The sequence below is a fragment of the Hemitrygon akajei genome, chromosome 7 (assembly GCF_048418815.1).
Source record: "Hemitrygon akajei chromosome 7, sHemAka1.3, whole genome shotgun sequence".
Lineage (NCBI taxonomy): Eukaryota > Metazoa > Chordata > Chondrichthyes > Myliobatiformes > Dasyatidae > Hemitrygon > Hemitrygon akajei.
Genome location: NC_133130.1, coordinates 33883208 through 33908907, shown reverse-complemented (window position 1 = coordinate 33908907; position 25700 = coordinate 33883208). Strand labels below are relative to the sequence as shown.

The following is a 25700-nucleotide window of genomic DNA, read 5'->3' as shown; positions in this document are numbered from 1 at the left end:
ACTGCAACTGCCATACATTTGCCCACTCACCCAACCTGTCCAAGTCACCCTGCATTCTCATAACATCTTCCTGACATTTCACACTGCCACCCAGCTTTGTGTCATCAGCAAATTTGCTAATGTTACTTTTAATCCCTTCATCTAAATCATTAATGTATATTGTAAACAGCTGCGATCCCAGCACCGAACCTTGCGGTACCCCACTGGTTACAGCCTGCCATTCTGAAAGGGACCCGTTAATCGCTACTCTTTGTTTCCTGTCAGCCAGCCAATTTTCAATCCATGTCAGTACTCTGCCCCCAATACCATGTGCCCTAATTTTGCCCACTAATCTCCTATTTGGGACTTTATCAAAAGCTTTCTGGAAGTCCAGGTACACTACATCCACTGGCTCTCCCTTGTCCATTTTCATAGTTGCATCCTCAAAAAACTCCAGAAGATTAGTCAAGCATGATTTTCCCTTCATAAATCCATGCTGACTCGGACTGATCCTTCTACTGCTATCCAAATGTGTCGTAATTTCATCTTTTATAATTGACTCCGGCATTTTTCCCACCACTGACGTCAGGCTAACCGGTCTATAATTCTCTGTTTTCTCTCTCCCTCCTTTCTTGAAAAGAGGGACAACATTAGCCACTCTCCAGTCAGCAGGAACTGTTCCTGAATCTATAGAACATTGGAAAATGATTACCAATGCGTCCACAATTTCTAGAGCCACCTCTTTAAGTACCCTGGGATGCAGACCATCAGGTCCCGGGGACTTATCAGCCTTCAGACTCAACAGTCTATCCAACACTGTTTCTTGCCTAATATAAATTTCCTTCAGTTCATCCTTTACCCTAGTTCCTTTGACCACTATTACATCTGGGAGATTGTTTGTGCCTTCCCTAGTGAAGACAGATCCAAAGTACCTGTTCAACTCATCTGCCATTTCCTTGTTTCCCATAATAAATTCACCCTTTTCTGTCGTCAATGGTCCAATTTTGGTCTTAACTATTTTTTTGCTATTCACATACCTAAAGAAGCTTTTACTATCCTCCTTTATATTCTTGGCTAGTTTACCTTAGTACCTAATTTTTTCTTGGTATATTGCCTTTTTTGTTATCTTTTGTTGCTCTTTAAAAGCTTCCCAGTCCTCCGGTTTCCTGCTCATCTTTGCTATGTTATACTTCTTCTCTTTTATTTTTATACTGCCCTTTACTTCCCTCGTCAGCCACGGCCACCTTTTACTCCCCTTAGGATCTTTCTTCCTTCTTTGGAATGAACCAATCCTGCACCTTCTGCATTATACCTGCCATTGTTGTTCCACTGTCTTCCCTGCTAGGGTATTGTTCCATTGAACTTTGGCCAGCTCCTCCCTCATAGCTCCATAGTTCCCTTTGTTCAACTGTAATACTGACACATCCGATTTTCCCTTTTCCTTCTCAAATTGTAGGTTAAAACATATCATATTATGGTCACTACCTCCTAATGGTTCCTTTACCTCCAGGTCACTGATCAACTCCGGTTCATTGCACAACACTAAATCTAGAATTGCCTTCTCCCTGGTAGGCTCCAGTATAAGCTGTTCTAAGAATCCATCTCGGAGGCACTCCACAAACTCCCTTTCTTGGGGTCCAGTACCATTCTGATTCTCCCAGTCTACCTGCATGTTGAAATCCCCTACGACAACTGTATCATTACCTTTGCGACATGCCAATTTTAACTCTTCATTCAACTTACACCCTACATCCAGACTGCTGTTTGGGGGCCTGTAGATAACTCCCATTAGGGTCTTTCTACCCTTAGAATTTCTCAGTTCTATCCATACTGACTCTACATCCTCTGATTCTATGTCCCCCCTCGCAAGGGACTGAATATCATTCCTCACCAACAGAGCCACCCCACCCCCTCTGCCAGTCAGTCTGTCCTTTCGATAAGATGTATATCCTTGAATATTCATTTCCCAGGCCTTGTCCGCTTGAAGCCATGTCTCAGTTATTCCCACAACATCGTACTTACCAATTTCCAGCTGAGCCTCAAGCTCATATACTTTATTCCTTATACTTTGTGCATTCATATATAATACTTTTAATTCGTTACTCCCCTCTCCTTTCATATCAATTCCTATTTCACTTGGCCATACTGTATGATCTCTTCTTGAGCTTTCTACTCCATTGATTCTGTTGTCCTTTTTAACTTTTCTTATTTTCACTTTCCCTTTAACTCCATCCTTATATTTCCAGTTCATCCCCTCCCCCCCACTACTTAGTTTAAACACATCCATGTTGCAGTGGCAAACCTGTCTGCCAGAATGCTGGTTAAGGTGCCTGTTAAGGTGCAACCCGTCCCTTTTGTAAAATTCATCCCTACCCCAAAACAGATCCCAGTGGTCCAAGAATGTAAATCCTTGCTTCCTGCACCAGTTCCTCAGCCACACATTCAGATCCATTATCTCTCTGTTCCTGCCCTCTCCAGCACGAGGAACTGAAAGCAAACCGGAGATAACCACCCTGGAAGTCCTGCTTTTCAGCCTTCTTCCGAGTTCTCTGAAGTCCCGCTGCAGAATGTCCTTCCTCTTCTTCCCGATGTCATTTGTGCCGACATGCACTACCACTTCTTGTGTGTCAGCACCCCCTTTATCTGCAGGCTTGATAGTGAGGTTAGGATTAGAACGGAGGGTGGGAATGGAGAGCCCAGCGTTCGGAAGGAGTGTGGTTGGAATTGGAGAGAGGAGTTATGAAGTTGAGATGGTTGATGTCCTGTTGGCATTTGGCAATGAAAAGGTCCAGAGCAGGCAGAAAACCAGGGCGGGGTATCCAGGAAGGGGTCATCAGTGTGGGGTGTAGAGTCCTTGCCAAAATAGTAGATGGAGGTGACAGAAGAAAAGCTCAGCAACTTGGTGGGCGTGGAACTCGCTGAGGTGTGGGCACAGGGGGACAAAGCTGAAGCCCTTACTGAGGACAGGATGTTCTGCCTCAGAGAGGGGAAGGTCAGAGGGAATGGTGAAGACCCAGCATGGATGAGAGCTGGCATCAGAGGGGGAAAGAGGGTTGGTAGTTCCTGAGGAGATGGGAGGTTTGGGGTGTTTAGGGATGGTAGGGTGAGAGGAAGGTGGAGCCTCTGCGGACACAAGAGCTGGCAGTGGGACCTGAGAGAGACGGGATTGCGGAGTGATGGTGAGGGAAGGGGAGATAGGGGTTCCAGTGGCAACATGTGAAGTCCCAGCCTGGAGGTCAAGGCTGGAGTCAGAGTTGGAGGTTGCACAATCAGCACTTTGGAGTTGTCCGAGGTTGTTAGAACCTGTATTGATGGCAGTGGAGTCCGGGTTTTGAATCTGTTCTGAACTGTTAGAGCCATTGAGGTTGGTAGCAAGGATCACAATCTGGAGAATTTCAGTCCTGCTGGCATTGGAGGTGACAGGTTCTGTGGTCTGTAGTAATAATATAATAAAAAGTAATAAGATAGCACAATTGCCTGAGTGTCATGGCCTGTAGAGTGTTGGTACATACATGTTGGCCTGGAGCCACATTTCTGCAGCATTGTTTATAATAATCATGGTGAAATGTTGCTGCCTATTCTTACCGACTGCAGTCTGATGATCAACATGTTGAGGATCTAATAGCAGAGAGAGGCATTGACTCCCAGGGTCTGGAGTATGATGATGAGTTTGAATGGAATTATAGTTTTGAAAGTGGAGCTGTAGTCAATAAACAAAAGCCTGATATAGATATCTTTACTGTCTGGATGCTGCAGAATTGAGTGGATGGCCAGGGTGATGGGTCTGGGTACAGAAGTTGAAAGTGACAATAAGGCATCGACAGTTCTGGATCTTATTAATGCAAGTATAGAGTATAAAAGTAGAGAAGTTATGCTGAACACTGGTCTTACTTCAAATGGACTATTATGTTCATTTCTGGTTGCCCCCGTATAGGAAGTATGTGGAGGTGCTAGGATCCAGAAATTTACGGACGTGGTTGCTGGATTGTGGGATTGTAATTACATGGATAAATTAGAGAGGATTCAACTGTTTTCTTTGGTAAGGAAAGGTAAAGGAGAGATCTGATAGGAAAATGCAAGCATGAGGACATGGACAGAGTATGTAGTGGGAGGACGCTCTCATTGGCCTTGAAGTAACAGGTATAAAATGAAAAGGAAAATAAGTGGTAGTCACAAGAGAGAATACTTTTTGGAATATATGGTTGGAATCTGCAATACTTTACCTGCAGATAAGATGGAACCAGGTTCTGTTATGATATTCAAGAGGTAAATGAATAAATATATGGTGAGGAAAAATTTGCAAGGATAATGAGAAGGAGGTGAGGGTTGGAATTGGTGATGTGCTCTGTTAGAGAGCTGATATGGATACAATTAGCCACAGGGCTGTCTTGTTAATAACACATCTTTATTGCTTAAATTTCAATTTATGTTCACTCTTATAAGACAGCTTTATAAAATTTACCTTCTTGTTTCTTCTTGAGAGTATTTGTTAGCCAAGTATATCCTGAAATTTCACATTTTATAACTTGCTTTTAAAGTTTATCAGGCAATTAAGACCATTAAATATATTCCTGCTGTTTTCAACCTTTCATTTGATCATTGATTTTTTTTTTATCAAAAGGTCTACCTCCTTCCAAAAAGTATGTTCCAAAACCCCCTATTCCCACTCAAGACATTGCCAAACCTCAGACAGGAATGGAAGGTATACATTGATAATGCTTATTTAGAATTAGATTTGGTTCCTAATACAAACCTAACGTGCTGAAACTAATAGCTACTTATAAAATGCTAACTCTAGGATCCTTGCTTTTTGCCAATATTGGGAAAGCATTGTTTCTCCTGTATTTTTTTGGTTTATTGTGTTCAATATTTTACTAAAATAAGATAAGATGATGAACCAAAATTTGATAAAGTTTATAATTGTTGGCTCTTACACTTTATAGTATTCTACCAGATTAGTAAAAATACTTATATTATCAGGGCTAGTAAGTGATGAGGAAAGTTTCATGCACTGCAAGACTCTGTAAAATGTGAAATTTTAATTTAACACATGATACCAGTCATTAGAATTGCCTGGTCACCTTTTAGAACATAGAACATAGAATACTACAGTGCATTACAGGCCCTTCGGCCCACAATGTTGTGCCGACCCTCAAACCCTGCCTCCCATATAACCCCCCACCTTAAATTCCTCCATATACCTGGCCAGTAGTCTCTTAAACTTCACTAGTGTATCTGCCTCCACCACTGACTCAGGCAGTGCATTCACGCACCAACCACTCTCTGAGTGAAAAACCTTCCTCTAATATCCCCCTTGAACTTCCCTCCCCTTACCTTAAAGCCATGTCCTCTTCTACTGAGCAGTGGTGCCCTGGGGGAGAGGCGCTGGCTGTCCACTTTGTCTGTTCCTCTTAATATCTTGTACACCTCTATCATGTCTCCTCTCATCCTCCTCCTCCTCTCCAAAGAGTAAAGCCCTAGCTCCCTTAATCTCTGGTCATAATCCATACACTCTAAACCAGGCAGCATCCTGGTAAATCTCCTCTGTACCCTTTCCAATGCTTCCACATCCTTCCTATAGTGAGGCGACCAGAACTGGACACAGTACTCCAAGTGTGGCCTAACTAGAGTTTTATAGAGCTGCATCATTATATCGCGTCTCTTAAACTCTATCCCTCGACTTATGAAAGCTTGCACCCCATAAGCTTTCTTAACTACCCTATCTACCTGTGAGGCAACGTTCAGGAATCTGTGGACATGTACCCCCAGATCCCTCTGCTCCTCCACACTACCAAGTATCCTGCCATTTACTTTGTACTCTGCCTTGGAGTTTGTCCTTCCAAAATGTACCACCTCACACTTCTCCAGGTTGAACTCCATCTGCCACTTCTCAGCCCACTTCTGCATCCTATCAATGTCTCTCTGCAATCTTCGACAATCCTCTACACTAAATACAACACCACCAACTTTTGTGTCATCTGCAAACTTGCCAACCCACCCTTCTACCCCCACATCCAGGGTGTTAATAAAATTTACAAAAAGTAGAGGTCCCAGAACAGATCCTTGTGGGACACCACTAGTCACAACCCTCCAATCTGAATGTACTGTGAAATACTTGCTTGTACATTTTTCCCTCATTCCCTTTCTCTTCCAGTTTAAGTATTTCTTTTCTAACTTAACCCTTTTTCCACTTTAATCTCTCTCTGTTACTTTATGGGTGTTTGTACGTTTTACCTTTCTGATTTCATTTCTTTCCCTTTTTTTTCTTCAACTTTTTTCACAATTTGAATTTGCATCACAGAGTTGCTCCATTGGAAGGACGAGATAACTGGGCAGGGCTGTCATTCAATTCGAGAATGAACTACCAAAAACTTAGCAGCAAACACAAAAACAAAAGGGAAGAGTAGATCAGGAGTACATTGGATGATGCTATGAGGTTTCATGCCACAGTCTCCTCGCTGTTGGACTGCACTTGATAGTCAATGATTTTTATACTCACATTCTTTTTGTTTCCCATATTTTCTCTTTTTTCCTTCAAGCAACAGAAATTGTGTCATTTACGATTTATTTAGAAGCATCATTATGGCAAACAATGACAATCTTACTGGTTTATCAATAAACATTTAGCTTGAATGACAATTTCATAGGTGGGTACTATGTGATGACATATGGGTCTCATCTCATTAGCATGGGGCTCAGGTGATTTTTAACTCTGGGACATTATTTGTGGAACAAAACCAGGTAGGCTGCAACATTGACCAGAAAGAACAGAACATTGGGTATCTTGAACTTGCCAAGGACCAATTATGAAAAGCAAAAATAAATTTTCTTATTTGGGCCTTTTCTGGCACAAACTCTAATATTATTTGTGCCATAATACTGTAATGGGCATCCAACCTGCACAGTTTCTTCTTGCCCATTGAAACGAGCAGATTGTATTAGTAGATTGTAGGAAAGTATCCAATATTGAGTTGGTAAGCGTCCTGAATCATTTCATTTTCTTTCTGGGAATTTCTAGAATGGTTAGGTCACATATGACATCTTGGCAAATATTACATGACAGATGTTGGCCGTTTACCCTTTATATCATTTAGTTAGGTCACACCTGACCTGCAGTTTGAGTTTATCTATGTACCTTGGCTTATTTGGCAAGATTCCAACAACTGCAATTTAAATATTCTCAATCAATTTAATTACAAGGGGCATTCAGGGAACAGTTTTCCAGATTTTGATCACCTTCCATATGAAGCATTGATTGGTGATATTGCCCCCGAAAGGCTTTGTTGTAGGTTTGTTTTTGATCCTTGTTCTGTAATTTCCCACTGTGAAAAAAGCTGCTTCAGTTTCTCTTATAAATTATCATTTTAATCCCCTCCATTAGATTACACCTTTGTTCTCTACATTGAAGTTCAGACTCTGTAATCTAGCCTAATATTTTAAGGCCTATATAATTTTGGTGAATTGTGCTTCACCTGCTCTAAACTCAATCTATCACTCATGAGTTGTGCTGCTAAGAAATGAAAATACAAGTTTTAATTAGCTGTATAAGGTAATATAAATATCTTAACTTCTGAAAAATTAAAACAGTATACCAGCAAGTAACAATGCCAAAGAATACCATAAAAAATAGTTTTTATCAGAGGATTTTTAATAAAGTCAACTTTATAGGGAACCTACTCTGGCTATCCCTTTTCCTGAACTAACATTTTACAAATTTCATTAATTAACATGGCATTCTTACTGATCCTTTCTTTCATTTAGAACTCAATATTGACTCTTCAATGGTTATTGACAATGAGATAATGAATTAGAAATTTACTTTTATTTTATTCCTTTGCAAAATACAATGAATATAATTCTACTCAGACAGTAAATTAATTTTGAAATTCCTTTCACCATGTCTCAGTTACTTGCATGATCACCACCCTGATTTTTGACCTTGATTTGTAGCTACTCCCACTAATTTTTAGCTCTGCAAATACTCAGCTACCCAAAGTCCTCATTGCACCCAAGTCCCCTTTCCCCAGTCCTTGGCCCATCCATAATGAAGATTTCACTTACAAACCATTTATCACACTTGACCATTGACATCAAGTCACTGTTCCCTCTCTTTTTTCAACATCTTTGGACTTGGATCTTGGACTGTGAATTTTACATTCTGCTTTTATATCTATTAAATGCAGCATGTTTAGATCTATTGTTTAAAAAGCTTTTCTTGTCCCAGCATATATAGTATAGGTTATTGTTAACTAACAACTTCAAATACCTAGAAAGTCGACAGCATTGAATTTAATTTATATGGCCTGCATAAGTACAGAACCCACTGGACATTGAATTAACATCAAACAATGTAGAACCCTCATTTTGATGTTATTAGTGGTGTTCCACGGGGTCTGTGTTGGAACTGATTCTTTTTACGTTATACGTCATGATTTGAATGATGGAATTGATGCCTTTGTTGCAAAGTTTGAAGATGATATGAAGGTAGTTAGCAGGACAGGTAGTTTTGAGGAAGTAGAGAGGCTACGGAAGGACTTAGACAGATTAAGAGAATGGGTAAAAAAGTTGCAAATGGAGTACAGTGATGGGAAATGTATGGATCTGCAATTTGGTGGAGGAAATGAAGGGGTTGACTGTTGTCCAACTGGAGAGAAAATACAAAAGACTGAGGAGCAAAGGGATTTGGTAGTCCTTGTGCAGGATTCCCTAAAGGTTAATTTTAGGATGAGTCTGTGATGAGGAAGGCAAATGTGATGTTAGCATTCGTTTCAAGAGGAATAGAATATAAAAGAAGGATGTAATATTGAGACTTTATAAAGCACTGATGACAACTGACTTAGAGTACTATGAGCAGGTTTGTGGCCCTTATCTTAGAAAGGATGTGCTGAAACTAGAGAGGGTTCAAAAGAGGTTCACAAAAATGGTTCGAGGATTGAATGGCTTGTCACATGAAAAGTGTTTGATGGCTCTGGACCTGTATTCACTGGAATTCAGAAGAATGAGGGGGAACCTGATTGAAACCTATCAAACGGTGAAATGCCTTGGTGGAGTGGATATAGAGATGTTTCCTATGGTGGGAGAGTCTTTGACCAGAGGACACAGCCTCAGAATAGAGCAATGTCCTTTTAGAACCGAGACGAGGATGAATTTCTTGAGCCAAAGAGTGGCGAATCTGTGGAATTCTTTGCACAAGCAGCTGAGGAGGCCAAGTATTTATATATATTTTAGGCAGAGGTTGATAGATTCTTGATTGGTCAGGGCATGAAGGGATTTGGGGTCAAAGTAGGAGATTGGAGCCGAGAGAAAAATTGAATAAGCCATGATGAAAGGGAAGCAGTCTCAGTGGGCTAAATGGTCTAATTCTGCTCCTATATTTTCTGATCTCATGGTCTAATAAGCTGCCTGTAGGTCTGCTAGTGGTTTTTACCTCACATACTAAAGCAGTTACTAATTGGAGGCTTGATGTCTTCTTGGCATTATTTAAAAATCCTTGCATACCTCAGAAGTCTGAAAATCCTTTCTTTTGTCATAGGTCTCCTTTAAACATTAGAAATTATTGATTATTACCACTTTCCATTTCACTGCTAATGCTCATAGGTTACGCATCACACCAGTTTCTGTTGCCTCTTGTTGTTATTTGCTGATTTGATCGTCTTCTTGATTGATCCCTCGCACAGTTACTACTTGCCTGATAAATAGCCCCTCAGTTGTGGATAATCAGCAGGATCCCCACCACATTCCCACCCTCTTCCACAGTTTCTCAACCCTTTTCCATCATTCCTGCTATGACTATCCATTCACCCTAACAGTACATCTTCCCTTGAGCTGCTTCTCCCACTGAAGAACCTTCCTGTCTCCCATCCATAATATTCCTCTGCTCTTCTGCCTTGGTCATCTTCCCCCTGTAAAATCCCAATCCACTTGCTTGATGATCTTGACAAGCTCTATTGTGAAAGCTCTCAGAAGAAATGCAATTTTTGTCATGAAGAATCTTTTTTTTAATCGTGCACACTGCCTTGGCCCTAGTGCTTGATAGATTTTCACTGCTGGGGTGATAATCTATCACTATTTCAACATACTCTTTTAGATGTGTTACAATTTAGTGGACTTCCAGTATGCCACTAACAATCTAGCAGAACAAACTTGACCTCTATTTATTCACCCCTGTGTCATGAAATATTTCTATCAATGGCTTTGAAGAATCTAAATGAAAAATTAAAAATATTTATATATTGCAAAAGTGATTAATTTCCAAAATGGCCAAATGAATGAGAGAAGCTGTTAGGAATAGGAGTATATTTATCTAAGTTCCACTGTGCTGAATAAAATCCGGTTAACTAACCAACCGTTTTGCGTTTTATATAAATTGCATGTCAAAATATAGTAGATCTACTGTGCTTGCTTTAGAAGTCTGTATTTTTGAGTCTTAAATTTGCTTTGGTCTCTTTTCTTACACTTTTCTCTGTTGCACTGTATATCATCTACTCAGCTTCTCTGCCTGGGACATCCTGCTCTTCCTCTTCCTCTTCCTCTTCAATAGAGGGCAGGCAATTCAGACAAAGGCAGCTGCTCCCACGACAACGGAACATAACCCACTCAACGAAGCTGGCAACTAAACCGGTACCCACCATCACCAAAAAGAATGCAGGTAATTATATTCATTGAAGCTAAAGCCACTTTCATCAATTTAGAACAAAGTTAATGAATTTAATTAAAGAATCAACATTAATGGATCCAGGATTGAATTACAGCGTTACATTTGAAACAAAGTGTTCTTGGTATCTTGTATTGCACCTTGTCTGAGCACTTTCCCATCATTTGGAGCTCAGCTGAGACACAAAAGGCACCCAGGGGTGACACCAGTTGTCAAACAACACACAATTGATAGTTTTACCTTAAAATAGATGGAATTGTGACTCATTGTGGATCGTGCCAGAGATTAGTTTCTAGCATTTGTATAAATCTTAAATGAAGTCTGTGTTAATTTAAGGGATTGACAATTACCTGTGGGTTTGTTATGAGTCATTAGAATCAAAAGTCTTTTTAATCATCTGCATTGAACTTTCCAACTGTTAAATCTCTTGAATTTTGGTGGTTAAACTATATTTAACAAAATATATGATATTGTAGCGGTGTGCTACACGCAGCGCTGCAATAACGACACGGAGTCGGTGAGCTGCATTTGCAAAAGAGGTTTATTCAAACTTCATGGCCTCGCTTTAAAGCCTTCCTGATCCCCCCCTCCCCGGGCGGGAAAGCTGTAGAATGGGAATGGGCGCGTATTCACAGTCCTGTCCTGCGCGCGGGCTTTTCCCCTTGCTGGTGAAGCAGGCTTGGCGCCCTCTTTGGGACCGGCCTCAATGCCAGCGCTCGCCGGTTTGAGTGTGCTGGGAAGTGGGTTGCCACATAACTCCCCCACCCCCAGAACCGGCGATACACCCCCCAATGTCCACGGTCTGGGCCGGACTCTGTTTGGGAGGTCTGCCTCTGTGCCGCGGTGCCTGAATCTCGACTGGCTGCGCCAAGTCCACATGGGCCGGTTTGAGTCAGTCCACCGTGAAAACCTCCTCTTTTCCCCCCAATGTCCAGCACGAATGTGGACCCGTTGTTTCTGATCACCGTAAACGGCCCCTCGTAGGGCCGCTGTAGCGGTGCCCGATGTCCGCCCCGTCGTAAAAAAATGAACTTACAGTTTTGCAGGTCTTTGGGTACGCAGGTCAGGTTCTGCCCATGCTGCGAAGTGGGTATGGGGGCCAGGTTACCGAGCCTCTCGCGTAGTCTGCCCAGGACTGCTGCGGGTTCTTCCTCTTGCCCCCTTGGGGCTGGTATGAACTCCCCTGGGACGACCAGGGGTGCGCCGTACACCAACTCGGCCGACGAGGTATGCAGATCCTCTTTGGGCGCCGTGCGGATTCCGAGCAGGACCCAGGGAAGCTCGTCCACCCAGTTAGGCCCTTTGAGGCGGGCCATGAGAGCCGACTTCAGGTGATGGTGGAAACGCTCCACTAGTCCGTTCGACTGTGGGTGGTAGGCAGTTGTATGGTGCAGCTGTGTCCCCAAAAGGCTGACCATAGCTGACCACAGGCTGGAGGTGAACTGGGCGCCTCTGTCGGAGGTAATGTGGGCCGGTACACCAAAGCGAGATACCCAGGTGGCAATCAGTGCCCAGGCGAAAGATTCGGAGGTGGTGTCAGTAAGCGGGACCGCCTCTGGCCATCTTGTGAACTGGTCCACGATAGTCAGGAGGTGCCGCGGTCCTCGCGACACTGGCAGGGGGCCCACGATATCCACATGAATGTGGTCGAAACGCCAGCGGGTGGGGTGGAATTGCTGCGACAGAGCTTTGGAGTGCCGTTGCATCTTGGCCGTCTGGCAGTGCATGCACGTTTTGGCCCATTCACTGACCTGCTTGCAGAGTCCGTGCCAAACAAACCTGTTGGCTACCATCCAGACGGTTGTCCTGATGGAGGGGTGCGCTAAGTTGTGAATGGAGTTGAAAACACGCCACCACCAGGCTGCCGGAACAACGGGGTGGGGTTGGCCGGTGGTGACGTCACAGAGTAGGGTCCTCTCACCTGGGCCTACGGGGAGGTCCTGGAGCTGCAAACCGGAGACTGCGGTTTTGTAACTAGGGATCTCCTCGTCTGCCTGCTGCGCCTCCGCCAGTGCTTCATAGTCTACCCCCTGGGACAGGGCTTGGATGTTAGGGCGGGAGAGGGCGTCCACCACGACATTGTCCTTTCCTGAGACATGCCGGACATCCGTCGTGTATTCGGAGATGTAGGACAGATGTCGCTGCTGGCAGGATGACCAGGGGTCGGATGCTTTCGTGAACGCAAAGGTAAGCAGTTTGTGGTCCGTGAACGCGGTGAAGGGCCTACCTTCTAAGAAGTACCTGAAATGCTGGATTGCCAGGTTTAGCGCCAACAGCTCCCGGTCGAAAGCACTGTATTTGAGCTCGGGTGGTCGTAGGTGTTTGCTGGAAAACACCAGGGGTTGTCAGCGACCCTCGATGAGTTGTTCCAGCATTCCACTGACTGCCATGTTGGATGCGTCCACTGTGAAGGTGGTAGGGATGTCCGTTCTGGGGTGCACTAGCATCGTGGCATTTGCCAAGGCTTCTTTGGTTTTAATGAAAGTGGCAGCGGACTCCTCATTCCAGGTAATGTCCTTGCCCTTACCCGACATCAGGGCGAACAGGGGGCGCATGATTCGGGCGGCTGAAGGGAGGAAGCGGTGGTAGAAATTCACCATACCCATGAATTCCTGAAGGCCTTTGATTGTGTTGGATCGGGGGAAATGGCGGACTGCGTCTACCTTGGCGGGCAGAGGGGTTGCCTCGTCTTTAGTGATCCTGTGGCCCAGGAAGTCGATGGTGTCAAGCCCGAACTGGCATTTGGTCGGGTTGATTGTCAGGCCGTATTCACTCAGTCAGGCGTAGAGTTGACGGAGGTGGGACAGATGCTCCTGTCGACTGCTGCTGGCTATGAGGATGTCGTCCAAATAGATGAAAGCGAAGTCCAGGTCGCGTCCCACCGTGTCCATTAACTGCTGAAACGTCTGTGCGACATTCTTTAGGCTGAACGGCATGCGGAGGAACTCGAAAAGGCTGAAAGAGGTGATGAGTGCTGTTTTGGGGACGTCGTCTGGATGCATCGGGATTTGATGGTATCCCTGGACGAGGCCTACCTTGGAGAAGATCCGTGCGCCGTGCAGGTTTGTTGCAAAGTCCTGAATGTGCGGCACAGGGTAGCAGTCCGGTGTTGTAGCCTCATTCAGCCTGCGGTAGTCGCCGCATGGTCTCCAGCCTCCTGTTGCTTTGGGCACCATGTGCAGTGGGGAGGCCCATGGGCTGTCGGACCTCCGTATGATCCCCAATTCCTGCATCCTTGAACTCCTCCTTCGCCAGCCGGAGCTTGTCTGGGGGAAGCCTTCGAGCACGGGCGTGGAGGGGTGGTCCTTGTGTCGGGATGTGGTGCTGTACACCGTGTCTGGGCATGGCTGCCGTGAACTGCAGTGCCAGAACTGATGGGAAATCCGCCAGGACTCTGGTGAAGTCATTGTCAGACAGCGTGATGGAGTCTAGGTGTGGGGCGGCAACTGGGCTTCACCCAGGAAGAACGTTTGAAAGGTCTCGGCGTGAACCAGTCTCTTCCTGGGCAGGTCGACCAGTAGGCTGTGAGCTTGCAAGAAATCCGCTCCCAGGAGCGGTTGGGCTATGGCGGCCAGTGTGAAGTCCCACGTGAACCAGCTGGAGCTGAACTGTAGCCACACTGTAAGGGTGCCGTAGGTCCTTACTGTGCTGCTGTTCGCGGCCCTCAGGATGGGACCCGGTTCTCTGTTGCGGGTGTTGTAACTCGTTGGAGGTAAGACGCTGATCTCGGCTCCGGTGTCGACCAAAAAGCGGTGTCCCGACTGCTTGTCCCAGACATACAGGAGGCTATCCCGATGGCCAGCCACCGTAGCCATCAGCGGCGGCTGGCCCTGGCGTTTCCTGGGAACTTGCAGGGCAGGCTACAGAGGTGGGCTTCTGCACCCCACCGCTGGTGGTAGAAGCACCATTGTTCGTTGGTCTCCTCACCCCTGCCTCTGGGGTTAGCGGGCTCTGTGGCCGGGCCTGGTCTGGTTTGCTGCTGGGAGCGTGGCCTGGTGATCTGTGCGACGGACGCCCCACTCTCCTTCTTGGCTTTCCACAGCACGTCTGCCCGGGCCGCCACCTTCCGGGTGTCGCTGAAATCCGCGTTGGATAGCAGCAGGCGTATGTCCTCGGGCAGCTGCTCCAGGAAAGCCTGCTCAAACATGAGGCAGAGCCTGTGACCTCCGGCCAGGGTCAGCATCTCGTTCATCAAAGCCGACAGTGGTCTGTCCCCCAATCCATCCAGGTGCAGTAAGTGGGCAGTTCGCTCGCGCCGTGAGAGCCCGAAAGTCCTTATGAGCAAGGCTTTGAATTCTGTGTACTTGCCGTCCGCTGGGGGCGATTGTATGAACTCCTCAACCTGGGCGGCTGTCTCCTGGTCGAGGGAGCTCACCACGTAGTAGTAACGTGGCATCCGAGGTTATCTGCCGAATGTGGAATTGGGCTTCTGCTTGCTGGAACCATAGGTAAGGTCACAGCGTCCAGAAGCTTGGCAGTTTTAACGAAACTGAATGAACATATGCGGCGTCGTTCATCTCCGGTCCAAATATCGTTTGGGCCGTCAGGGTCACCAATTGTAGCGGTGTGCTACATGCAGCGCTGCAATAATGACATGGAGTCAGTGAGCTGCAGTTGCAAAAGAGGTTTATTCAAACTTCGCGGCCTCGCTTTAAAGCCTTCCTGATCCCGCCCTCCCTGGGCAGGAATGCTGTAGGGGGCGCGTATTCACAGTCCCGTCCTGCGCGTGGGCTTTTCCCCTTGCTGGTGAAGCAGGCTTGGGACCTGCCTCAATGCCGGCGCGCACCGCTTTGTGAGCCTATTGAGTGCGCTGGGAAGTGGGTCGCCACAATACCTCGATTTAAAATCCATCTGGATCTCCACTCAGCCAGGAGCAAAAGAGGACAATTTGAGGGACCTTAATGAAGCCGCTTGATTTATCTGAGTTGCCATGCATTGAGAGGTTCTCATCCTTAAAAGCAATGGTGTCAGATATCTGTCACCTTTTTCAAGTTAGAGCCCTAGCAATGCAATGATGCCTGGACAACCTTGCCCATACAGGTGAAGGTCAAGGTTCTTAACCACTTAATCATTCCACGTAGCTGTGGCTGATATATACCAGTTGATTTCTCTAACTGATTTTTTGAAGAGGTTGCTAGGAAAATTGACGAGGGTAAAGCAGTGGATGTTGTCTATATGGACTTCAGTAAGGCCTTTGACAAGGTTCCACACGGAAGGGTAGTTAAGAAGGCTCAATCATTAGGTATTAATATTGAAGTAGTAAAATGGATTCAACAGTGGCTGGATGGGAGATGCTAGAGAGTAGTAGTTGATAACTGTTTGTCAGGTTGGAGGCCGGTGACTAGTGGTGTGCCTCAGTGATCTGTACTGGGTCCAATGTTGTTTGTGATATACATTAATAATCTGGATGATGGGGTGGTAAATTGGATTAGTAAGTATGCAGATGATACTAAGATAGGTGGCGTTGTGGATAATGAAGTAGGTTTTCAAAGCTTGCAGAGAGATTTAGGCCAGTTAGAAGAGTGGGCTGAAAGTTGGAAGGTGGAGTTTAATGCTGATAAGTGTGAGGTGCTACATTTTGGTAGAGCTTATCAAAATAGGACATACATGGTAAATGGAAGGGCATTGAGGAGTGCAGTAGAACAGAGTGATCTAGGAATAATGGTGCATAGTTCCCTGAAGGTAGAATCTCATGTGGATAGGGCGGTGAAGAAAGCTTTTGGTATGCTGGCCTTTATAAATCAGAGTATTGAGTATAGGAGTTAAATTTGTTCAAGGCATTGCTGAGGCCAAATTTGGAGTATTGTGTACAGTTCTGGTCACCGAATTATAGGAAGGATGTCAACAAAACAGAGAGAGTTCAGAGAAGATTTACTAGAATGTTACCTGGGTTTCAGCACCTAAGTTACAGAGAAAGGTTGAACAAGTTAGGTCTTTATTCTTTGGAGCGTAGAAGGTTGAGGGGGGACTTGATAGAGGTATTTAAAATAATGAGGGGGATAGATAGAGTTGACGTGGATAGGCTTTTTCCATTGAGAGTAGGGGAGATTCAAACAAGAGGACATGAGTTGAGAGTTAAGGGGCAAAAGTTTAGGGGTAACACGAGGGGGAACTTCTTTACTCAGAGAGTGGTAGTTGTCTGGAACAAGCTTCCAGTAGAAGTGGTAGAGGCAGGTTCGATTTTGTCATTTAAAGTAAAATTGGATAGGTATATGGACAGGAAAGGAATGGAGGGTTATGGGCTGAGTGCAGGTAGGTTGGACTAGGTGAGAGTAAGTGTTCGGCATGGACTAGAAGGGCCGAGATGGCCTGTTTCTGTGCTGTAATTGTTATATGGTTATAAGGTTAACTGCTCTTAACAACTCCCCACTGTTCTTCATTTTCCCTTATCCCATTGACCTCATCAGTCCTTCTCTTTCCCCTTCCCTGCCTTCTTGTTATGTCCATCACTCACATATTCCTGTCTGTGGTTTATCTCCTCACCTCCTTCACTTTATTCCATGGTCTGCTGTCCTTTCTTATCAGATTCCATCTTCTTCAGTCCTTTGTAACTTCCACCTATCACCTCCAAGATCCTAGTATCATTCCCACTCCTCCTGCTTCGCACACATCCCACTGTCCTGGACCCAGCTGTCAGCTGACAGCTATTGTCCTACTGTTACCCCCAAATTTTGTACATGGGCTATCACTCCTTTTTCCTTCCAGTTCTTGAACTGAAACATCAACCATCTGATTCCTTCTATAGATGCTGCCTGACCCATTGGTTCCTCTGGATTTTGCGTGTTGCTGTAGATTTCTAGAATCTGCTATTTCCCTTCTGTCTCCATCTACCACACGTTGTAGTTTGCGGTCTTATTCTGGATGCATATACCATGCAGAGTTTTTACATAATGAGAGGAGACTTAATCTCTTCTTTGATCAGAAAGCATTAGGTTTTTGGACGTTTACAGTTTTTTCCAGATTGTGGGTCATCCAAATGTTCAGGCTCTTCAATTCAATGCAGGTGTTCAGCAAAATAAAATTTCTACTTTCTTAAACATGTACATGGTCAATGTTATGCATTCTAGAAACTTGCTTGATTCGTTCATCCTGAGATTCATTGAGCCTGCCATAATTTAGCCTTTGTGCAGGAAGGGAGATATATTTTTGAGGACGAAGGTTGTCCAATCTGTCTTCCCTTTGTCACATAACTAGGAAAAGCATAGCTGAAAATTCTATTGCTGTATTCAATATCCACTCTGCTGCCTTGATTACCCAGAGGTCATTTGATATAGTCTGCTTTCTTCACAATGTGGTATCATGAGAGTACGATCCTTGTCTGCCATGCAACAGAAGGATGAGGAAGAGCAAGTGGTGGTGGTGGGGTGGTATTGCTTGGCAGACAAGGATTGTGCTGTCATGTGTGGCTAGGGATAGCTCAAATACCATCTATAAATTTGCTGATGATACAACCATTGTTGATAGAATCTCAGGTGGTGATGAGAGGGTGTGCAGGAGTGAGATATGCCAACTAGTGGAGTGGTGTGCAGCAACAACCTGGCACTCAACGTCAGTAAAACGAAAGAGCTGATTGTGGACTTCAGGAAGGGTAAGATGAAGGAACACATACCAATCCTCATAGAGGGATCAGAAGTGGAGAGAAAGAGTAGTTTCAAGTTCCTGGGTGTCAAGACCTCTGAGGATCTAACCTGGCCCCAACATATTGATGCAGTTATAAAGAAGGCAAGACAGCGGCTATACTTTATTAGGAGTTTGAAGAGATTTGGTATGACAACAAATACATTCCAAAACTTCTATAGATGTACTGTGGAAAGCATTGTGATCAGCTACATCACTGTCTGGTATGGGTGGGGTGGCTACTGCACAGGACTGAAAGAAGCTGCAGAGGGTTGTAAATTTAGTCAGCTCCATCTTAATCAGTACTAGGACATCTTCAAGGAGCAGTGTCTCAGAAGGCAGTGTCCATTATTAAGGACCTCCAGCACCCAGGGCATGCCCTTTTCTCACTATTACCATCAGGTAGGAAGTACAGAAGCCTGAAGGCACACACTCAGCGATTCAGGAACAGCTTCTTCCCCTCTTCCATTCGATTCCTAAATGGACATTGAACCCTTGGAACCGACCCAATTAAAAAAAAAAATATAGTATTTCTGTTTTTGCATGATTTTTAATCAATTCAATATATGTATACTGTATAAAGTATACTGAATAAGACTTATTTATTTATTATTATTTTTTCTATATTATGTATTGCATTGAACTGCTGCTACCAAGTTCACAAATTTCACATCACATGCTGGTGATAATAAACCTGATTCTGATAGATTTCACAGTCATACCACATTGTGAAGAAAGCAGACTATGTAAAATGACCTTTGGGTAATTAAGGTTCGTATATATGTTATTGAAAGTTAGAAAATTAAATATTGGCTCATTAGAAACATTCTCATTGTTTTTAGCATTTCTCCCTCACCTTTTCTCATACTGTTAATTGTCATGTATCTCTCCCTTTCCCTGTTTTGATGTAGTATCACACACTCAAAATGATAATTCTGCTTCTCTTCCAATACTTGCAGCTTGACCTGATGAGTAATAACAGAGTTTACTATTTTTATTTCCAGCAACTGCAGTTTTAAAAAAATTTTCACTTGACTTTGCACTATGCTGGTAACTGGCAGTGACGATTTCCATCTTGCCATTTCATCTTATCATTCAACATTCAGCATTATCGTTTCAGCTTTTCTGTAAACATTATTGCAGGGATCACCACTCATGACTGTGGCAGCTATAACACATCAGAAATGGCAAAAGGTGTTGCAATAATAACTCAGCTCTTAATTACGTGAAGCCCAATACACTACAACATCATGTGATGAGTTCTGTATAGTTCCGCTGATCATAGAATGCGTTCTTGTTATTTCTGAGTCTAGCTCAAGAGAACAGGAAGAACAATTTTTACTTTAATTCTGGATAAAGCCAACAACATATTAAAATATAAACATAAATAAATTTAACTTATTCAGCACAAAGCTGCCTGCTGCATAGGCACTGTCATTAAACACTCTGAATTTCATTACATTAACACAATGCCTGCAGTGTTGAACATGTACCAAGAGGATGGCAGCAACTTGTTAAAGCCCTATAATAAAGAGAAGCCTCAAGCTGCACTATCTGAAAATGCAAGGCAGCTATCACCTTAATGTGCTAATATCTGTGACTTGGACTCTTGGACACACAGTAATATTTTCTTTCTTTTCTGTGCTTCCTGATTCATTATGTTGCAGCACTCTCATGAATCTCCATATTGAAGTTTTCTCTCAGTAGCACTGTAGCTTGCTGGAGAAGTGGCTCCTCGGTATCCTCAATCGTGGAGCAGATTGGAGAGCTTTAGTGGTCTACTCAAACCTGTATTTATTATGTTCTTATTTATATTGTAATTTGGGATGATCTTACAGTAATAACAAATCAAAATAGCATTCCTTTTGTTTTTCTACATGATTTTAAGAGGGGAATGGCCTCAAGGTGTACTCTGCACTAGCTGCCTATCTCTTTTTTACTCCTCCTGACAGTCGCCCGGTTAACTATGTCCTGCACTTTGGGTGTAACTACCTCTCTGTATGTCCAGCCGATTAATTCTTCAGTCTCCGGAATGATCCAGAGTTCAACCAGATCCAGCTCCAATTCCTTCACATGGTCTGAAAGAAGCTGGATGCACTTCTTGCAGGTGTATAGTGATGCCTACACTACCAAACGTACCACACATGCTGCTTAAATTACTTGCTTGTATTCACAGATCCTATAAGTATAATGAAATGAAAAGCAAACTTTGTGCAGCTTTCAGTGATTAATGCATGAGAATATCCAGCTTTTCATTTTTTCCTACCAAAGTGTACCTCACAGTTTTCTATACTCTACCTGCCTGTCCTTTCCAAGTTACTGAGTCTGCCAATATTCATCTAAACTGGGATTTTCAACCTGGGGTCCACGGACTTCCTTGGTTAATAGTAGGAGTCAGTGGCATAAAAAAATTGGGAACCCCTGATCTAAAGTCTGCACCATCTCGGATAGCAAGACCCTGCAGTGGATGGTGAGGTCAGCTGAGAAGATCATCGGGGTCTCTCTTCCCGCCATTACAGACATTTACACCACGCACTGCATCCGCAAAGCAAACAGCATTATGAAGGACCCCACGCACCCCTCATACAAACTCTTCTCCCTCCTGCCATCTGGGGAAAGGCACCGAAGCATTCGGGCTCTCACGACCAGACTATGTAACAGTTTCTTCCCCCAAGCCGTCAGACTCCTCAATACCCAGAGCCTAGACTGACACCAACTTACTGCCCTCTACTGTGCCTATTCTCTTGTTCATTATTTATTGTAATGCCTGCACTGTTTTGTGCACTTTATGCAGTCCTGGGTAGGTCTCTAGTCTAGTGTAGTTTTTTTTCTGTGTTGTTTTTACGTACCAACATTAATTTCCATCAGCTTTTATTTCACTCTAGGAATGTTCTACTGCACTGTTCCTGAGCAGTTTTAGTGTCTTCTCCCAAGCAGGCAGACCTTTATTTTGCAATTTGACTTGGCAGAAATGCTAAACCACTTTGTGTAGCTAAGGTTAAGGTAGCAGTTTGGGCACTAATCATCAGAGTATATAGCATATTCAAGATTTCTGCAGGCATGGGATGGGTTTAACATTTGCAGTTGGATTGATCGAATTATGAAAATTATTGAAGTATTGGATGGATTTATGCAATGGAGATGTGTAAGGTTGTCCACTTCCATTATTAACTCTACCTATTTTACCACCTTAACCCAAATGATTCCTTTGAAGCTGTTAGAACTTCTTCTCAGCACCCTTGTAACTTCTACACTTTATAATCTTAAGCACATTTATAATTCAACTTCCTGAATTCTATTCTAGTTAATTATTCTCTCCTATTTGCCAATTCAATAACCCCGTTCGTTTTATTTATGCAGTCCTACAAACAGCCCATCTCCCTGTCCAAATTTCCTGTTCTCTGACTTTCCTTCTTACTTACATAATTGGTGCTTAACGTTCTCTGTTTATGGCATTTCCTCAACTCCCCCACACCCCACCACCTACGTTCTTCCTACATTAGCATTTATGCCTACAGAATCCTTTGGTTTCCGAGTTTCTTCTCTCTCTGAAGCTACCAGGCTTATCATAAAATCCACATCTTTGCCCAACTGCCAGTGTTTTTGTCACCTCTCCCATGCATCAAGATTTTTGCTTGACATCCTTTTTTTCATTACAACTCTAAGATATTTTCCCACATTAAAGAGCAGTGTGAATGTATGTCGTTTTAGTTCTAATTGATGTTGATGATGATAGTAACTGATCTCTCAATGAAATTTATTTCTCCCTTTCCCACAGACCAGCACTGATGCTTACCATTTTGAAGATGATAGTGCTAAAATTTGACATAGCCTTTGAAAAACCACAGACAAATTTACTTTGTGCTGAGAAGGAGAGAGGAACAACACGTGAATAATAATGATGTTAAAAAAAGATTTAATGTGATTGTTTGATTTAGGTTTGCGGAAGAGAGTTCCATCTGTTGGCAGCCTGGACTGCAATGAGACTAATAAGGCAGATATTCAAATTGGTGACCGTGTGGTTGTTGTTGGGCAAAGGAGTGGAACTGCACGGTTCTACGGGAAGACTAATTTTGCACCAGGTAGGTTAATTAGAATTATTAGACCATAAGACTGTAAGATATAGGAGCAGAACTAGGCCATTTGGCCCATTGAGTCTGCTCTGTCATTTCATCATGGCTGATCCACTTTTCCTCTCAGCCCCAATCTCCTCCCTTCTCCCCATTTCCCTTCATGCCCTGAACAACCAAGGATCTATCAACTTCTGCCTTAAATATACATAAAGACTTGGCCTCCACAGCTGCCTGTGGCAAAGAATTCCACAGATTCGCCACTCTTTGGCTAAAGAAATTCCCCCTCATCTCTGTTCTAAAAGAACACTCCTCTATTCTAAAGCTGTGTCCTCTGGTCTTAGACTCTCCCATCATAGGAAACATCCTTTCCATATCCACTCTATCAGGGTCTTTCACCATTCTATAGGTTTCAAAGAGTTCACCTCTCAGTCTTCTGAATTCTAGCGAATGTAGGCCCAGAGCCATCAAACAGTCTTCATATGGCAAGCCATTCAACCCTGAAATAATTTTTATGAATCTTCTTTGAACCCTCTTCTGTTTCAGCACATCCTTACTAAGGTAAGAGGCCCAAACTTGTTCACAATACTCCAAGTGAGGCCTACCAGTGCTTTGTAGAAGTTCAGCTTTACACCCTTGCTTTTATATTCTAGTCTCCTTGAAATGAATGCTAACATTGCATTTGCCTTCATCACCACAGACCCAACCTGCAAATAAACTTGCAGGGAATCCTGCACAAGGACTCACAAGTCCCCTTTATTTATTGGAATAAATAAATATACAGTGGCTGCAAATGAACATGAATGTTCATTTGGTTTCATGAAAATAATTTTTAAATGTTACATGTCCTTTTCTTTGCTCACTTCCCATGTTTCCAAAGTCTTTTTTTTCCTCATTTTTGACAGACCTGCTGCTCTGGATTTGCTCATTGTCATTTCTGCTGATAATTCTACTCCTTTTCCTTTTCCTCAATATCTGCCTCGAAGAGCTGCATCTTTATATGGTAAATGTATCAAGGTGATTCACATGATCATCAGTTTATCAAGTATGATATCCAGCTCAGAATGAAAACATTGGAACAGAGGCCCAAAAGAATGGTCTTTAAAAAACATTTGTAATGGAGATGGTAGAATTTAGAGAAATGAACTTTGGAGTGATTAAGCAGTGAATAGAAAATGAAAAAGATTGCAAGTTAGAAAAGACTATAAAGATTGAAAAAGGTTGGAATGTATCCCTGAAGATTCAAGCATTGAGGCATCACTAGACAAGGAGCCAGTTAGATAGTACAGTCATGATGGATAAATCGTGTCAGTCAATATGCAAGCACTTGTTTGAAAGGCGAAGACAAATTAAGAGGCTAATCAGGAGAGCTTTAGAGTAGTCCAGTGTAGAAGAAGTGACAGAGAATTGGTGTTGCTAAACAAATGGAACTAGATGGTCAAAGATCGTATGTAAGCTCACCGCAGGATCAAATGTTGCACACAGCCTGTTTCAGCTTCAGACTGGTACCACAAAACAGCCATAAGGAATTAAAATTAGCAATAAATTTAATCCCCTCAATATTGTAATCGGTTTCTCAGGTTTCTTAGGCCTATTTCTAGCTTATTTTTGCAATCTATTTTCTACTTTGTGAATTTTATACACACATTTTGTATAATCTGAAACCCTTCCAGTTCTCAGGCTTGGTTTTTGGCAACTTCATATCTTCTTCCTGTCATCTAATAGTTGGCTACAATTTAACAATGACAACTTTATGGGCTGTTTTTACTTAAGTAAATAGCCCTTCTGATATTAAATACCATAAACCTGTCAACCAAAATATTTCTGCAAATGTGCTTTCTTCATTATATATGAAAATTACATAAGCTATAACATGTCACATCTACAGTTAGGGCATTTATGAAATATTGATTATGCCTCCTGATTTTTCAGTCTTTGGTCTCTCTGTCTATTCCTTTGCAATCGAGGTGGAATTCCTTTTCTATTTTGCCTATTCCTTCGAAAAGTCGCGTATTGGAATATTCCCACCATTATCACACCACAATCATGCTATCATATATTTTTTTTATCGAACTGTACTGTTAACTCATCTATTATAGTGTACACATTTTGGTGTTGCCCCTTTAAATTTAACTTGTTTCTATTTTTCCCAACCTCATCCTGATCACAATTGTCTTATTACCTGTAAGTTGTCTCTCTCTTTATTCGTGCTCTTTTTTTCTAAAGTGGATGCCCTGCTTTGCAGCTTTTCTCTTCTTTTGAATAAATTATTTTCTGAATTCTAATGACATGTGTTCACAAATGCACGTCATTAGTTTAAAATTCTTCCTACTGCCTCAATTAATAGATTCTCCTGGACACTGGTCCCAGCTCAATTTAAGGGGAGCTGTTCCAGCAAAACAAGTCCTTCTTTCCCTGGAACTGTTGACAATGCCTGAGGTGTTATATCTTTGATTCTGCCTCATCCAGCCATGCATTTAATCTTCTAATCTGCTTGTTTTTGGCAATGTACATGTAGTTCCTGTAATGATCTAAACAATATTATCTGTGAGGTTTGATACTTTGACTTGGGTCTTGGTTTCCCAAACTCTCTCAAAAACATGGTATCCCCCTCTTATTCCAAACATTTGATCAGCTGCCTTAATCTGTGTCTCAGTATTGAGATTTTTTAATGTTAGTACTCTTGCAAAATCTGGTGGGGTGATCAATCACATTAAAGGCGCTATATGAATGCAGGTTGTTAGTTGTGTAGCTACTGTTTCTAGAAATGAAATCTTTAGTCTAGTGCAAAATGTTAATCTACTTTCTCAGAGGAACGAGTTACAAATAAAGTGAGGGAATGTCTGAAAAGCATCAGATGTTCTAAACATAAGAATGATGCTTAATATCACTAACATATGTTGTGAAATTTGTTAACTTTATGGCAGCAGTACAATGAAATATGTGATAAATAAGTATAATGGGGAAAATGAATTACAGTAAGTAATATATCTATTAAATAGTTATGTAAAATAAGTAGTGGAAAAAAGTCAGAAATAAAAAAAAATTTGTGAGGTAGTGTTCATGGGTTCAATGTGCATTGACAGAGGGGGAGAAGCTGTTCCTGAATGGCTGAGTGAGTGCCTTCAGGCTTCTGTACCTCCTTCCCAACTGTAACAATGAGAAGAAGGCTTGTCCTGGGTGGTGTGGGTCTTTAATGATGGATGCCGCCTTCCTAAGGTGTTGCTCCTTGAAGGTGTCTTGGATATTATGGAGGCTTTTACCCATGATGGAGCTGACTAATTTTACAAGTTTTTGCAACTTACATTATTAATATCTTTAAATATTCAACTGGTAGCCAAATGATAGACATGTAAAGAATGCCTGTCTTTAAATTAGTA

At 43.0% G+C, this 25700-nt stretch overlaps 1 protein-coding gene across 11 annotated transcripts in view; it reads left to right on the top strand.

Moving 5' to 3' along the window:
- The window catches only part of LOC140730333 (CAP-Gly domain-containing linker protein 4), a 331198-nt gene that overhangs the window by 204780 nt on the left and 100718 nt on the right, over positions 1–25700 (top strand). For 9 of the 11 annotated variants that reach the window (XM_073050611.1, XM_073050610.1, XM_073050602.1 and 6 more), the window contains 3 exons: positions 4601–4681; positions 10469–10627; positions 22189–22332. In XM_073050611.1, the coding sequence (XP_072906712.1) occupies positions 4601–4681; positions 10469–10627; positions 22189–22332 (384 nt within the window). The remainder of the gene's footprint in view (positions 1–4600; positions 4682–10468; positions 10628–22188; positions 22333–25700) is intronic. The other 2 variants (XM_073050608.1, XM_073050609.1) reach the window with 2 other exon arrangements.